This window comes from Protomyctophum bolini (assembly GCF_963924005.1).
Source record: "Protomyctophum bolini genome assembly, chromosome: 18".
NCBI lineage: Eukaryota > Metazoa > Chordata > Actinopteri > Myctophiformes > Myctophidae > Protomyctophum > Protomyctophum bolini.
Genome location: NC_137879.1, coordinates 9,524,419 through 9,539,038, shown reverse-complemented (window position 1 = coordinate 9,539,038; position 14,620 = coordinate 9,524,419). Strand labels below are relative to the sequence as shown.

General features: G+C 44.2%; 1 protein-coding gene across 1 annotated transcript in view; it reads right to left on the bottom strand.

Annotated features, from left to right (window-relative positions):
• The window catches only part of cpxm2 (carboxypeptidase X (M14 family), member 2), a 48,204-nt gene that overhangs the window by 3,952 nt on the left and 29,632 nt on the right, over positions 1-14,620 (bottom strand). The window contains exons 7-13 of the mRNA XM_080789706.1: positions 14,236-14,324; positions 8,718-8,841; positions 7,875-8,071; positions 6,307-6,486; positions 3,571-3,868; positions 2,166-2,305; positions 923-1,022 (exon numbers count right to left, since the gene is read on the bottom strand). Of these exons, the coding sequence (XP_080645832.1) occupies positions 923-1,022; positions 2,166-2,305; positions 3,571-3,868; positions 6,307-6,486; positions 7,875-8,071; positions 8,718-8,841; positions 14,236-14,324 (1,128 nt within the window). The remainder of the gene's footprint in view (positions 1-922; positions 1,023-2,165; positions 2,306-3,570; positions 3,869-6,306; positions 6,487-7,874; positions 8,072-8,717; positions 8,842-14,235; positions 14,325-14,620) is intronic.

Below are 14,620 nucleotides of genomic sequence, written 5' to 3'. Positions count from 1 at the left end.
AGCTCATAGCGCGCCACCGAGTGGCGCGCTACGAGCTTGTAGGTTCTGCTATTTTTGAAGAACGACTGACATTTTTAGAATCTGATCTCAGGTCAGAATGGGTTAATCAGACCAGTGTCCCCCCAGTGGAAACCTCGTGTGAATCTGATCTCAGGTCAGAATGGGTTAATATCCACTGTTTGGTCCTGCTGCACCTGCCATCCAGTGGATGTGACAGTTATTATAGTCTTCCTCTAATGGATCCCTCACATCCCCCGAGCAATGCATTTGCATCAACTTGTTATGTGTTAAGTGCTACTATATGTATGCTGCTCCTTATAGTAGGCTACCCTATATAAATGCTCTGTTGGTTGCTGCCTGGAGTTGAAAGTGACTCATCCAGAGGAAATAAGCTCAAATGAAGAGCCGAGGGAATCACTTAAGCCCCGGGGTGCTGTAGCTCTCGCTGCTTTCATTGCAAAAAAAAAAAGAAGCTTACTCACATAACTTTTCACAGACACAAGACAAATAACATTCGCAAGCATACTAGTGCATACTGGACATTGTTAGGTTGAATATGTTTTTTTGCTGTGAACACATTTTGTTCATGCTGTTCTTTGCATAAATTAAACGGGGAATGTCTGCTGAATGAAATATGTATTAATCCATATCGCATAGAGAGTAACACAGCTTCTTATGGTGTAGCGCCTAAGGGGCGAGCCAAGATGTATCCGTATGTTCCATCCGTAAGTCCATCCTTCAGTGTTTGGCCACATGCTAATCGCGCAAAACATTTCTCGTGCAATTTATTGACTGTTGTAATTCCATGACGTCATCAATATGATAATGTGACGTCAGAGATTCACAGGGAAACCAATGAGCCGTTAAGGGTTTAATAACAGCGTCCTGTGGCTGATAGTGATGTGATGAAGTGAAAGTATACCTGTGCGTATATCATGGTTGATTCCCTCGACAGAGATGATGGCGTTGGGAACACCACGACCCTGCAGGTCCCTCACAACACCTTTGATCCCACGGTGCACCTGGCGTACATGGAAAGCAGTATGCCTCATCTATCTATCACCAAGCTGTTTAACATAACTTCGGCTCAGTGGAAAAGGATGAGCATGTACAGTCACAGTATATATGTTATGGTATGCATGTTGTGGTACATGTATAGAAAATGTGGTGGATTTCCCACATCTCCCGATATGCTTGGAAATTAAGGAGAATTCAATATGCTACAATCCCCCTGCAGTACAGTATAGGTCTCACAATAATGGTGTTTTCACTTTGGTCAACAAGCTTAACCTGTTCTGAATCATGTTTAAAACAACACAGGGAGGAATCTGGTCATGTCAACGACTGTTTGTGTGTGTGTGTGTGTGCGTGTGCGCATTTTTTAAACAAGTGACAGTCTATTCTATCCAGCACGGCTTGCCAATCCGGACATCGACACAGTTTTCTGCACCACGAAGGTAGTGACTTTAGCCCTATAGTTTTAGACCGCGACGGATGGCGTGTTCGTCGATGCGCGAGGCCATCGGCTGCTCGGCACGGGCACGCACTCACTCACTCGCCTAGCTGCCCACTCGGGCGTGCCTCACAAGCCTGCGTAGCCTCGATGTTGGCGCGCACATGCCTTGTCTTCCAGTGTGTGAAACAAAGTGAGCACCTCATCCCGCCGGCCCATCCAATCTAGCACTAACCGCCTGAGAGCATTCTGACTGACTGGTGGGCAGTAGTTTTTTTTACTTTGACATGTACCGGTATATATGATGTGTATGTACTGTACAGTATGATGAAGACTTGTGATTTATTAACGTATATCTCAGCAGAACATGTGACAATTCATCAAGATGGTCCCTCATCGAGCGTTAAAATGTAAACACCTGACAGTCAAAGGCACTTTCACTTCAGGGATTTATTTCCAAATGTCAAGAAGGACATTAGTTTACAATAAATCAGCAGCGTCGTGAGGCTTCAAGGAAAGATGCTTGAGCACTCCACAGATAAGAATGCCTCCAGTATTAGAAGTTGGAGCGATAATGCAGTACTTTACACAAAACAAGATTCCAGGTCAGAAAGTGAAGTCACATTTCCTTCCTAAATATAGTTACAAGATGAGACGCAAGCGTGCGTGCGTGTGTGTATGCGTGCACAGCGTGCACGCTGTGTGTGCGTACCTGCTCCATGAACACAAGCAGTGATTCACGATTGTTTTCCCACTCCTCCGGCAGTTCACTCTCATGAGGAAATTTGTCACAGCCCACGTACATCGACAACTCAAAACAGTTGGTGTGCAAGTAGCTGAAATCATTTATACCTGCCAAAAGAAAAGACAATGAATGACCTGTTGGCAAACAACCAAGTTAAGATTCTTGAAATACTTTGTTAATATGTAAGTCATTCAAGAGTTAAAAGATAGACCCATATTTAACCACTTAAATCCTATATACTTGAACAGTTTCCCCCAGGGCTCTGGTCCGCTTCCTTTTTTCTCTCTATAACAAATGTCTTTGTTGAAAATAGCTGAGCTCGCAAGCCGAGCCCAAGCCAAGTCATAACGACGCAGAACTTTGATTGTCTTATTTTCAGTTCAAGTTCAACCCCAGAATAGAGACACTAGGGTTCATGAGGTTCGTTTAACCCATTCTAAACGGGAACCCATTTTGGTGTTCAGCATCATGTTATGCTTTAGCTATTGAAAAATAGCAGATCTACAAGCTCATAGCGCGCCACCGAGTGGCGCGCTACGAGCTTGTAGGTCTGCTATTTTTGAAAAATCGAAGAACGACTGACATTTTTAGAATCTGATCTCAGGTCAGAATGGGGTTAATCAGACCAGTGTGTGTCCAGTGGAAACCTCGTATGAATCTGATCTCAGGTCAGAATGGGTTAAGCAATAACTCACAAGATGCCAGGGTATAGTTGTATATCGCTAATGATGCCCCATATTAGCTGTGATGTATTGCGACATTACTGTACACCGATGCTTGTAGTGGGTTATTGCTTCTATAAAAATGCTTACCAAATAAGGCCAATTAAAACTGGCCTTAATGAATAGTTTAATAACGATGTCATTAATTATTTCATTTTCTACAATAAAGCAGTCCCCGACTGCTGGTCGCTATATGCAAAGTTTACATTTAGAATTTCCTTTAAGTTTGACTATTTTTGAGTGGTGCAACCACTCCTACAACCAGCAATGTCCGTGTACACCTATGTACCCATGTGTGTGGTACAGTATGTACTGTACCTATGTGGTCATGAGCACCAGTATATGACTATAGGGTACCAGTAGGGGGTGTCAGAAACAGAGAGAGGGTTAGTGCTGCAATGTTGCCTGCTAATGAGAGAGGGAGAGAGAGAGAGAGAGGAGCTGCACCACTCAGTTCACACGGGTGTGATTTTTTTCTCTACGCAGAACTATAGAAGTGGTTAAGAAAAAAGTCCCTGCCCTCTGCTTCATTTTATTTTCCAAACAAACCGAACCCTGCAGAGGAACGCTTTTTAACACCCATGTTGGCTGGAAGCGAGCCAGAAACCCGGGTAATACGGTCAGGGTGCCAAAACGGAACGCTAACTAACTGCCTGCCGCCGTGTGCCAGACCGCCCCGTTGATGGTGCCGTCCTCCTTGGCGAAGTCCTCCGTGTGGCAGACGCGCCGGCTGGCGTCGGTCATCAGCCGGTGGGTGGAGGCGTAGGAGAAGGCCAGCCAGCGGAAGACGTGGTCGTCCGGCGTGGGCGTCTGCTCCCGGGTCACGCCCTGGGAGCGCGTGCGGTCGTAGGGGAAGGTCACCACCAGCTCGCCTCCCTGGAGGTTCCCGCCCAGCACGAAGGGTATCTTCTCCATCCATGCCACCAGCGCTCGCGTCTCCATGGCAACCTAGGGGTGTGTGTGTGGGGGGGGGGGGAGGTGGGGAGATAGTAATTTGTGTGAGTACTGAGCCTGGTTTAATTAACTCCGGGGCATTGAAAACAACTTGTTGCTGTCAGGTAGAAACCTTGTATCTCCGTATTTCAAACTTTCTTTTATGTTATCATCACTGCTGTGGTTTCATAAATGAATGCCCTGCTGCGTGATACTACAGTATACCTTCTATTGATTAATGCGCCACGTCTCTGTGTGTCTGTAATCTGTGAAACTCGAGAAACGTTCGCCCCATGCACCGACTTCAAAATTTGACACACGTTCCACACCACCACAGGGAGTGCAGTGCCCGCGGTGTCGAGTCCATTGGATAGCCGGTTGACAATTAGGGATCACCCCTAGATCTCCATAAATACTGTACCCCTAGATCTCCATATATGGAGCTGGCCTGCCTGACAAAGATTCTCTCTCTCTCTCTCTCTCTCTCTCTCTCTCTCGCTCTCTCTCTGTATGTATATAATATGAGCCTATAAGGGACACAGACATAATAACTGGGTGGGTCATGCATTTCCAACTTGCATCGTTCCAAGTAGGCCAGTGCCCAACGGGCACCGCTCTAGTCACACAAAAGTAGAAAAAGAAATCGATCTATAGTACAAGCGCAACGCTAAGCCATTTTTTTTAATATTCTCGAACGTGAAAGTGTTTTAACAGCCTGTGGGTTTTATAAATGTGGAACCAATGAAAAGTATTAACATAAAGAAAGTTAAGACTATAACTACATGGGAACACAGGTTCTCTTTTTCTCCATTTCTTGGAAAGTAACGGTTTTGGACATACGAGGTTTTGCACCCGACAGTGACAGATTGCAATTACCTTGCATTGCGATCTCAAGGGGGGGGGGGCAGGGGTGGGAGTCAGAGCAGTGACATACAATGTTATGGTATCAAACGGGCATGCAGCCATTTTGCCATGAGCACAGTTTAAAAATAAACAAAGCCTCAAAAGTTAAAGACCCCCCATATAGAAAATACCCTGGTGTTCAATCTAAAAAGAGAACAAATAATCTCCAGCAGCCATTGGCAAGCCCTGCATCATCCAGCTCCATATTTGCATTTATATGCGAGCTATAATTAGAAAACAGGATGGGGATATTGCCCGCTTTCTCTGTTATGCGCTCACATTGTTTATACCAGCTGTACTATCTCTAAAGCCCTGGCTGGCTGGCAGACGAACGAGGGCGTTATTTTTTTCACGGCTTCCTGAGCACAGATGAGCATCCCAGAAGCTTTTCATGTCCCCGCAGCTGCAGCAGCTATTCCTGCAGGCTGTGCGCGTGACTCTGCTGCTGCCGTCGTGCTCTCGGCACAACGTCAAACTCACCCGCGAGGGGCGAGTCTTTTAATAGGCCTCTAGGCTTGAATTAGTTCACTGCCGCGAGCTCCGTCGAAAAATACCCCCATCTCTCCAGAAATAGATCACGCTTGAATGACTCAACGCGGCATGCTTTGTTTAACCCCCCCCAAGAGGCGCCAGCACTGTCTTAGTCTGTGTTTGTTGCATTTCTAAAAGGATTATAGTCAATTAAAGCACACATGATTATCAATTACCACACCTGTGTCTTTGCACAGTGAGAGAAATGGCATTCAATTCAATTCAATTCAATTCAATTCAATTCATTCTTTAGTTTTATTTGAATGCTGTGGTTGTTACAGTCATTTTTATACAGCCGTATTCTTTATGGCTCCCCCCTGGCCATTATGTTTTCGGATGGTCTGTCCATCATGCTTTATGGTACGTCCGTCCGTCCGTCTGCAAGTCCCGTTCTTGTGGAGCAATGCAGTATCCTCCTTGAGGGAATTTGATTAGATTTCGCACAAACGTCCTTTTGGACTCAAGGATGAACTGATTATCATTTGGTGGTGATTCAAGGCCACTGTGTGTCCACACACAACATGTTCATGAAATCCCTATAAAGTCTTCACTACACACATATGCTACTGATGAGTCTGGACAGACATGAATGAAAACTGCAAGTGGTTGCAATTATATTACTATATATATACTGCAAGCTTTAATTTGAGCAATGTGCAAATGTGGTATGGCATTGAGATTGTGTATTCAAAGGCCTTGAAGGATTGTGGATACACGCCTGATACAGATCATCAATTTGTCTGTCATCGAAGCAAAAAAATTAAGATTACAAACCACAGCTTGACAGGGTATCAAACTCTTAAGGAGTGAACTACTAACTATACTAATTCGTACCCATTATTAATATAAGTTTTTATCCCACGATTTTGCAACCCATTTTTTCACCCAGTGTCAATTATCTAATGTAGCGCTACACTTCCTCTGCCAACCTGGGGGGGGGGTTACTTCATGCTTCATGTTTTGAAAAATCTTGTTTTTAATGGATTAAACAAAATCAGTGCACAGCCTGCCGGACTGACCGTGGCGTTCTTGGACTGGTACCATTCAGGGATGGGCACGTGGTGGTTCCGCATCCTCCGCGGGATCCATTTCTTGGCCTCGGCCTCCCACAGGATGGAGTTGAGGTCCGGGAAGTTGTGGTGGATATCCATTCCGTCCTGGCTCCATCGCCCCAGGGACCAACCGCTGAGCTCAGAGCCCTGCGGGAGGGACCCAGCCAGCGGCATGCAAACATATGTTGACAACAACAACATCCAAGAGGATGGGGAATGCCAAGCAACTGCGCAAACTGCACTAGTAGTACACTGTAAAAACCCTTGGTGTAAATTTGGGTCCATGTGGTGGTTACATTTGCACCCCCCTTGGAGTTACGGATGGATTAATTTACTGTTGACACAGCAGGCCTTAAAGTGACTTGCTGTCTTTCGATGTGCAGACGTGCTTTTAATCATGGGTTGCTCATTCTTCATCACTGCACTGAAGCATCTCATCACACGGTGATGAGGTTAATTTAGGTTTAATTTATGCATGCAAGTCTGCGCCTGTGTTTTTATATCGGTTCATGTCCTGATGGTTTTCAGCATGATTCTATTACAATGTGTGCAAATGCACTGATTGCACAGTTAATTCTTCAGAGGGGCGTGCATGCGTGCGTGCGTGTAAACCCTGACGAACATGGGTTCTGTGGCAAATAAAGGTTTATAACGCTTACACATGTGCATGTCTTGTTTAGCAAGATAATCTTCACAAATGAGCACCATTTTTAAGTGGTGCAAACCACTTCCTTAAGTGAACTGTGTGTGTGGGTCCCTGCCTGGCTGGGTGGGCGGCTGGGTATGTGATGTGTGAGCACGAAAACACTACGGCATGGTTGTAACTGTCATTTCTCAACCGTTTCGGACGCGGGGCGTCGCGCAGGAATCGGGCCGGCACCCTGGGTGCATTCCTGTGGATCTGGAACCCCCCCCACCCCCCCCCCCCCCCCCTATAAACTGACTAAACCAGGACCTCAACATCATCATCACCACTAATGCTCCGTGTTTGACGTGGTGACATTTAATGTCCCCGACAAGTGGTCTCATTTAGCTGTTGTTCTGGAGACGTTTAAAGCTTTAAAATCCACATGAAGTGGGGTTTTCGCAGACATATTTTTATGTCGTAGAACAAGATGTTAACATCGCTGAAACTCATGTTTAATCCCAGAACCTATAATTCAGGCATTGAAAAAAAGTGCAAAAACTTTCTGGGTTTTTGGACTTAGAAATGAGGCATTATATTATTACACGGTAGTATATTAAATTATGTAAAGTACAGTATATCTTCAACAGAATATATTCATTATTCTGATCCATTTTCATGCAGACACCTGCCATATATACTGTAAATATAGCTACATATAAATTCATAGAGTAACCGTAAGCACATAGGGTTGTGTTTTCCCCCCAAGTACAGTACAGTATAGGTCAGTGATGCCCAGCCGGGGGTCCGTAAGGGTCAGGGTTGTGTTTTCCCCATAAGTACATGCAGTATACAGTAGGTCAGTGATGCCCAGCCGGGGGTCTATACTGTAAGGGTCTCTCAGACCTACCGCTTCAAAGGCTCTCTCGTACCCGTCGGGGTTGATGGACGGCACCAGGTGGATCCTGGTCTCCTCCACCAGGTGGCGCACCCTGGGGTTGCCGGACAGATACTCCAGGCACATGAACTGCATCAGCAGCAGAAGCAGCTCCCGACCCAGAACCTCGTTGCCGTGGGAGCCCGCCGTGTAGCGGAACTCTGGCTCGCCTTGTTTTCAGTGCATGCACAGTACGGGGATGAGGAGAGATTAGGGAATGAAGGAGAAAAGATTAACCCATTTTGACCTGAGATCAGATTCTATAAAAGTCTTCTACACATCCTGACAGTTTTCTGAAAAAGCTATGTTTCCATGTCAGTTGTTTTTTGATTTTTCAAAAATAGCAGACCTACAAGTTCGTAGCGTGCCGCTATGAGCTTGTAGATCAGTTGAAAACAAATTCAAATATTTAAATTTTTTTCCCTAATTAGAAGTTGTGAAAATTGCAGATCTGCAAGCTCGCATTGTAGATCTGCTATATTTTCAGTAGTTTGGGTCCCGGGCAAATTCCTGATTTCGCTTTTGGGTCTTTAGCTGAAAAGTTTGGGAACCACTGTGCTTTACAGTAAAGATTGAGTATATATGAATAGAGACGTTAAAATGTGCTTGAAATCTTTCAGAAAATTGTCATGATTGAGAACTTTTTTTTTTTTTGACGTCGGGCCTAAATGGGTTAATTCCAATTTCCGACCGCTTGAAAATGGCCCCGGCTCGATTTTCACCGTCAGAAATCAGAGTGCTCTGATGTCGTGCACGTGATATTGATCGATGTCCTTTTCTATTTTATGATGAAATGAGTTTTGCTGATATTCTTACCGACTTCATGTTCTCCCGGGTTGTCTGAGATCTCTATGGCGTAGAGCTTGAGGCCGTTGTAGCTCTTCCCTATGTTATAGATCCGTGTGATGTTGGGGCACATGTCACCAACCACCTTCATGAGCTGTGAGAGAAGAAGAACAGTTCGTAATTAGCTTGCATTGCCTTATTGTGTATATTACTTTTGAGCATATCCCCACTACAGATTCTGTATTCACATAAATCTCAACCCTAAAGCCATCATTCAAACTGCAGGCAAGTCTAAAACCCACTCTTTGGGACTGGCTGTCCACACGGTCATCATTTTGCAAGTGATCGCTTTGGATTTTGTATCTGCATTCTGCATGTAATGACAGAGTAAGCTCACTGTATGGCTCAATCAACAGCATCACCACCACCTCACAGTTCAAACTGACTTAAAAGCCAATTAAATTATAACTGGTATTTAAGACTAAGGCGAAACAGAATAGGGCCCAATATGTTCTTAAGGTGAGGTGAGGATACAAGGAGTATAGAAGTGGTGAAGGAGTTTAAATACCATGGGGTCAACTATCCAAAGTAATGGGCAGTGTGGAAGAGAGGTGAAGAGGGTTCAGGCAGGGTGGAGGAAAGTGTCGAGTGATTTGTGACACAAGGGCACCAGTGAGAGGGAAGCTGTAAAAGATGGTAGTGAGACCAACTATGCTTTACGGCCTGGAAACTGCAACAAAAAGACAGAACGGAAGATGGTGACAAGGAGCTAAAAGATCAGAAATGATAGGATCGATCAGCTCATGCAGGTTAGACCGTTTGGGGATAAAAACAAGAGAGATGAGGGGTATATTGGGAGAAGAATGCTGAACATGGAGCTGCCAGGCAAGAGGAGAAGAGGAAGGTTAATGGACGCGGTGAGAGAGGACATGCATGTGGCTGGCGGCCGGGTGAAAAATATATTTTTATAAGTTAACGGGGACGGGCAAAAACATTCCAGAAAACTCTGGATATTCTCAGAGATGAAGATTTTCGAGTCTGTATGAAGCCGAAGTTAAAGTATGATGGATTGGAGCTGGACTATCATTCAAACTCTGAACTCGCCTGCAAATTCCACTGTGTCGGCGTGTCGCGGGTACGACTCCCGATACCGATGAGCGTTGCTGCGTGTATGTCACAACCCGTCTCTCGCGCCACATTTCCTGTCCTACTACCGTATCTATGGAAACGCGGGGATTCTCTTGCATGAAAGGCGGATCTTTCATGTTTGCTTTCCTACGCGGGAGTTCAATCCCTGGTGTTACAGTTGCAATTACCTCTCTCTGTCAGCCTTGTCAGGAGAGGACATAAAACTTACAGATTGTAACTTTAATAGAAACGATCTGATTCCAATCTGAGGAAGTAATTACCTGTCTGCTAGCACTTTGGGAGGGGGGATGCCCCAGTAGAGGCTTGGAGGAACAAGACAATATATCAAAGACAGAAGAGGGAAATAAAACATTTATAGTTATAAATAAATAAGACGGTAACAACAAATGCAGGGGCAGGATAAAACCGTTTTTTATTAGCTGATAGACGACATTCTCACCAACGAGCCAAATCGTTGTTAACCCATTCTGAACGGGAACCCATTTTGGTGTTGGCATCATGTTATGCTTTAGCTATTGAAAAATAGCAGATCTACAAGCTCATAGCGCGCCACCGAGTGGCGCGCTACGAGCTTGTAGGTCTGCTATTTTAGAAAAATCGAAGAACGACTGACATTTTTTAGAATCTGATCTCAGGTCAGAATGGGTTCATCAGACCAGTGTGTGTCCAGTGGAAACCTCGTATGAATCTGATCTCAGGTCAGAATGGGTTAACACAGCAACCGTTGCAGATACAGTAGGTTGACGTGTCTGAATAGTGAATACCCACACATTGGATCTGATCTATAGCCAAATAACACTCTGGACAGCCAGTAGGTTACTAAAGATCTGAAGAAAGCCAGTAAGATGCCCTGAGGGCGAGAAGTGACCTCGCCCTGAGGTCCCCGAGTCCGTGAGGTCAGATGTAGAGTTGCTGAACGGCTCCATATATGCAGATCTAGGTGATGATCCAGTCTTCTCCATGACACGCGGCCATATATGGAGCGTGTCTTGAGTGTACATGGTTTGATGAGGTCAGTTCAACATATGGAATGTCAGAATAGGTCAGCTCCATATATGGATATCTAAGGGTTTGATGACGTTAGACTAACATATGGAATGAATTCTGTACTAGCCATATATGGAGCGTGTTTTGAGTATACAGGGTTTGATGAGGTCAGTTCAACATATGGACTGTCAGAACAGGTCAGCACCATATATATGGAGATCTAAGGGTTTGAGGTCAGATCAACATATGGAATAAATTCTGTATAGGCCATATATGGAACGTGTCACGAGGCGTAACAGACTCGAGATGCAGGTTTTCATAGTAAACAATAAAAGACCACCAGAGATGAGAGAAAAAATGCACCAAAATGATTAATAGTTTTAGCACGTTTCTTCCAACTTAACCTAACCCAAAACAAAATCGAATTGTTTCCCTTATGTCCAGCATTGCATTCTCCGAGATCCAATTCTTCAGTCAGTCTGGATATAATTTTCCCATAACAAATACTGCACAAAGTACAGACCGTTCCCTTGGCGCTCCAGTGAAGCTCTGGCCTCATAACGTGATGACACAGTGTCGTGCATATTATGATGATGTTGTGGCAAAGAGAACAATAACAAAAGGCGCCTTGAGTTAATAATGTTCTGACCAATAAATAAAAAGGCGCCGGCCCGAGCAAAGAGAGAGAGGTCAACGCATGTATTTGGATGAGAGCAGGACATTGTGGAACAGATGGACCACATCCTTTGCAGGTGACTGAGAGCCAAACGGAGATGTCTCCAGTTGCCATGAACTGTAATACTGAATAGAAGTTGTCAAACCCACTAAGTAGAGGTGGGGACAGAGACCCGGTACTACTCCTAAAGGAGACTTTTAACAACCCATTTTGGCCTGACCTCGAAAAAAATATTTTCACGATTTTTCTAAAATAGCAGACCTACAAGCTCGTGAGCTTGCTATTTTTCAATAGCTAAATTATAACATGTTTAAAACACCAAAAGGGGTTCCCGCCCAAAATGGGTTAATTACTGGATCCATCAGTACCCAAAGGGATTGATTAAAGAGCCATTACAAATACAATATACAAATACAAATGCTTCATGCCACATTGAAGGTAAACATGACAGTATTATGAATTGTGGGTGAATTGTGTTCACCAATGAGATACAGCTGTACACTATCGCTTAGCTATTTGTCACTTTCCGTCTGCTGTATTTCTAGTTTGCAACGCTGAGGAAGGCTGGCATGCCGAAACGCGTCCGTTTCTCTAGACTGCTGCTGCTTTGAATACCTATTAAAAAACATTATAGTGTGTGTGTGTGTGTGTGTGTGTGTGTGTGTGTGTGTGTGTGTGCACGGGAGAGAACACTGACATGAAGAGGAATTACATCAGGAAGAGGCTACACGAACACGACACGCAGCATTAATGTTAGACATTTTTGTTTACATGCTCCCATGCATGCACCAGCTGCTGCAGGACATCATTAATCAGTCGGGAGTGATTGGGTTTTAATTGCGGCGTGCTGTTGAACGTAGATTTTTGCCAAGTACAATAATTAAAGTTTTTTTTTTTTACTCAAAACAAGGGAAGACGTGTGAAATTCTTGCCACGTTCTTGGCTAATGGCCTGCTATTCCCTCAACAATTACACCTGGCACATATCGCCGGGAACAATGCATGACTTGTTCCAGCATTATCTGTTTTTACCTACAGTACTGAGCCACTTAATCACCACTTAAAGGCTGTTCTGTCTGTGGGAAGTACCATGAACTTAATGATGTACTTATCAGGTCGTAGTATCTAGGGGTGAATGCTGCCATTAAAACAACGGTTTGAGGGAATCCTGGCTGGCAAAGTGCCATGATAAGGCGGCAAGGCCCCATCCTTGTCTTGAGGGACTGCGTGTCCTCGCATGCTTTAGATTAGAAGAACCCTTCAGCATGACCCTGGCTTTTAAACATAACCAGGGGACTCCTGGAAAGTAAAATGATGTAAAAGACCTTTTCCAAAACACCTGTCAAAAAGCTTCACCTCGGGACTCTGTCAAAGCCACATTGAAGACTTTACTCCCCTTGGAGGCATTTTCTTTAATGGAGTAGATACCGTGAGCTAGTTCCACTATTTTCAGCCTGTGAGGTTTTGGTATCGGTAGAGTTTAAAGTGTGCTGAAGGATGACAGCGGCACTTGGCCTGCGAGTATTAGCCACCTGCACATAGAGCGACATGTCGAGGGAAATGAGGTATTAAAAACACATGACCACTTATGACGCACATTAGCTGCAATTTTTTTTTCTTCCTCTACTTCAAACCTTTTCACTCCAGCTATACACGCTGTTGCATGCAGTCACCCGTACCGTTTAATGGTTTGTGTAAAGTTGTCTCATTGAGGTTCTCTCACACAACAGAGGTTTGAGATGCTGTCCAAGCAGCGGGCTGTTCAGAGGAGCTGCTTAGAGGAGATTATGATTCACTACGCTTTGTACCTTTCATAGCCATTCAGTTACAGTGTTCACGCTGGCTGGCAAGTACACGTACAAAAAGTCTTTGTACTCGGTACAATGTACAAACGGGCAAACAGGCTACCGACAACGGCATGAATAAGAAAGGCCTCGACCCTCCAGAGACGTTTTGGCTTGGTATTGCAACATACAGTCAGTGGTGTAAAAGAACTCTTGTAAGTACATGTATTCAAGTACTGTACTTTAAATCCTTTTACTTCAACCCCACTACATCTCAGAGGAAACTATTGTACTTTTACTCCACTACAATTATATGAAAACTGTAGTAGTAACTACTAACTAGCAACTACAGTAGATTTTGATTATCATTACAAAACACACTAACTAACCACTTCAGCCCTACATTACATATTTCGGCCATTTGAAAATAGCAGATCTACAAGCTTACAATGCGTTGCATCGCAACACATTGTAAGCAAGTGAGCAAGTAGATAGACTATTTTCAAAATGTCCTCTAATACAATTTTAACTTGTGAAATGTGGACATTCTGCAAAATGACTATACTTCTGGTACTTGATCTGTATTTTGACGCAGATACTTTCACACTTTTACTCACGTACTGTACATTTTGAATACTGCACTTATACTTGTGACAGAGTATATATATCTACATTGCAGTATTGATACTTTGATTTCATGCGAGTACTTCTTCCACCCACTGTTGGCGAGACGCCGCATTCCCATCAACCTGCTCTCGCAGAGGGCACGCACAAACGGCTTTGATGGATGAAACGCACGCATCGTTTGAGCAGCTAACACAAAACATCAGTATCGCAACATTACATGTTCTGGTGCTGCTGTTGCAGGATTGATCTACGGCTTGAACTTTTCCCATGAATAAATCATGCAAAAAAAGGCAGAATCGGATATTGCCGGCTTTATTGCAACTTACCTGCCTCATTTCTTTGTAGCTGCGATGTCTGAAGTCTAGGTTGTCTGTAGTTGTGACTTCATTGCGTCTGTGGTAATAGTTGTTGGGGTCTGCAGAGAGAAAACCACGTTATGACATCCTGACGTTAACCAACTTAAACCCTGAATTGGTTTCTGACTATTTAAAAAAAAAAAAAAATTGCAAAGCTCGCAACGTGTCACAACGCGTCACATCGCAACACATTGTGAGCTTGTAGATCTGTTATTTCCACTACTTTTGTGTAACACTCTTGCGTGACGAAATAGGGCATTACCTTATGAAAAAACAAACAAAACTATGGAGATACAAGGTTTCTTCCAGACAGTGACGACATACTGTATTTATTCACAAAATAGCAGATGTACAA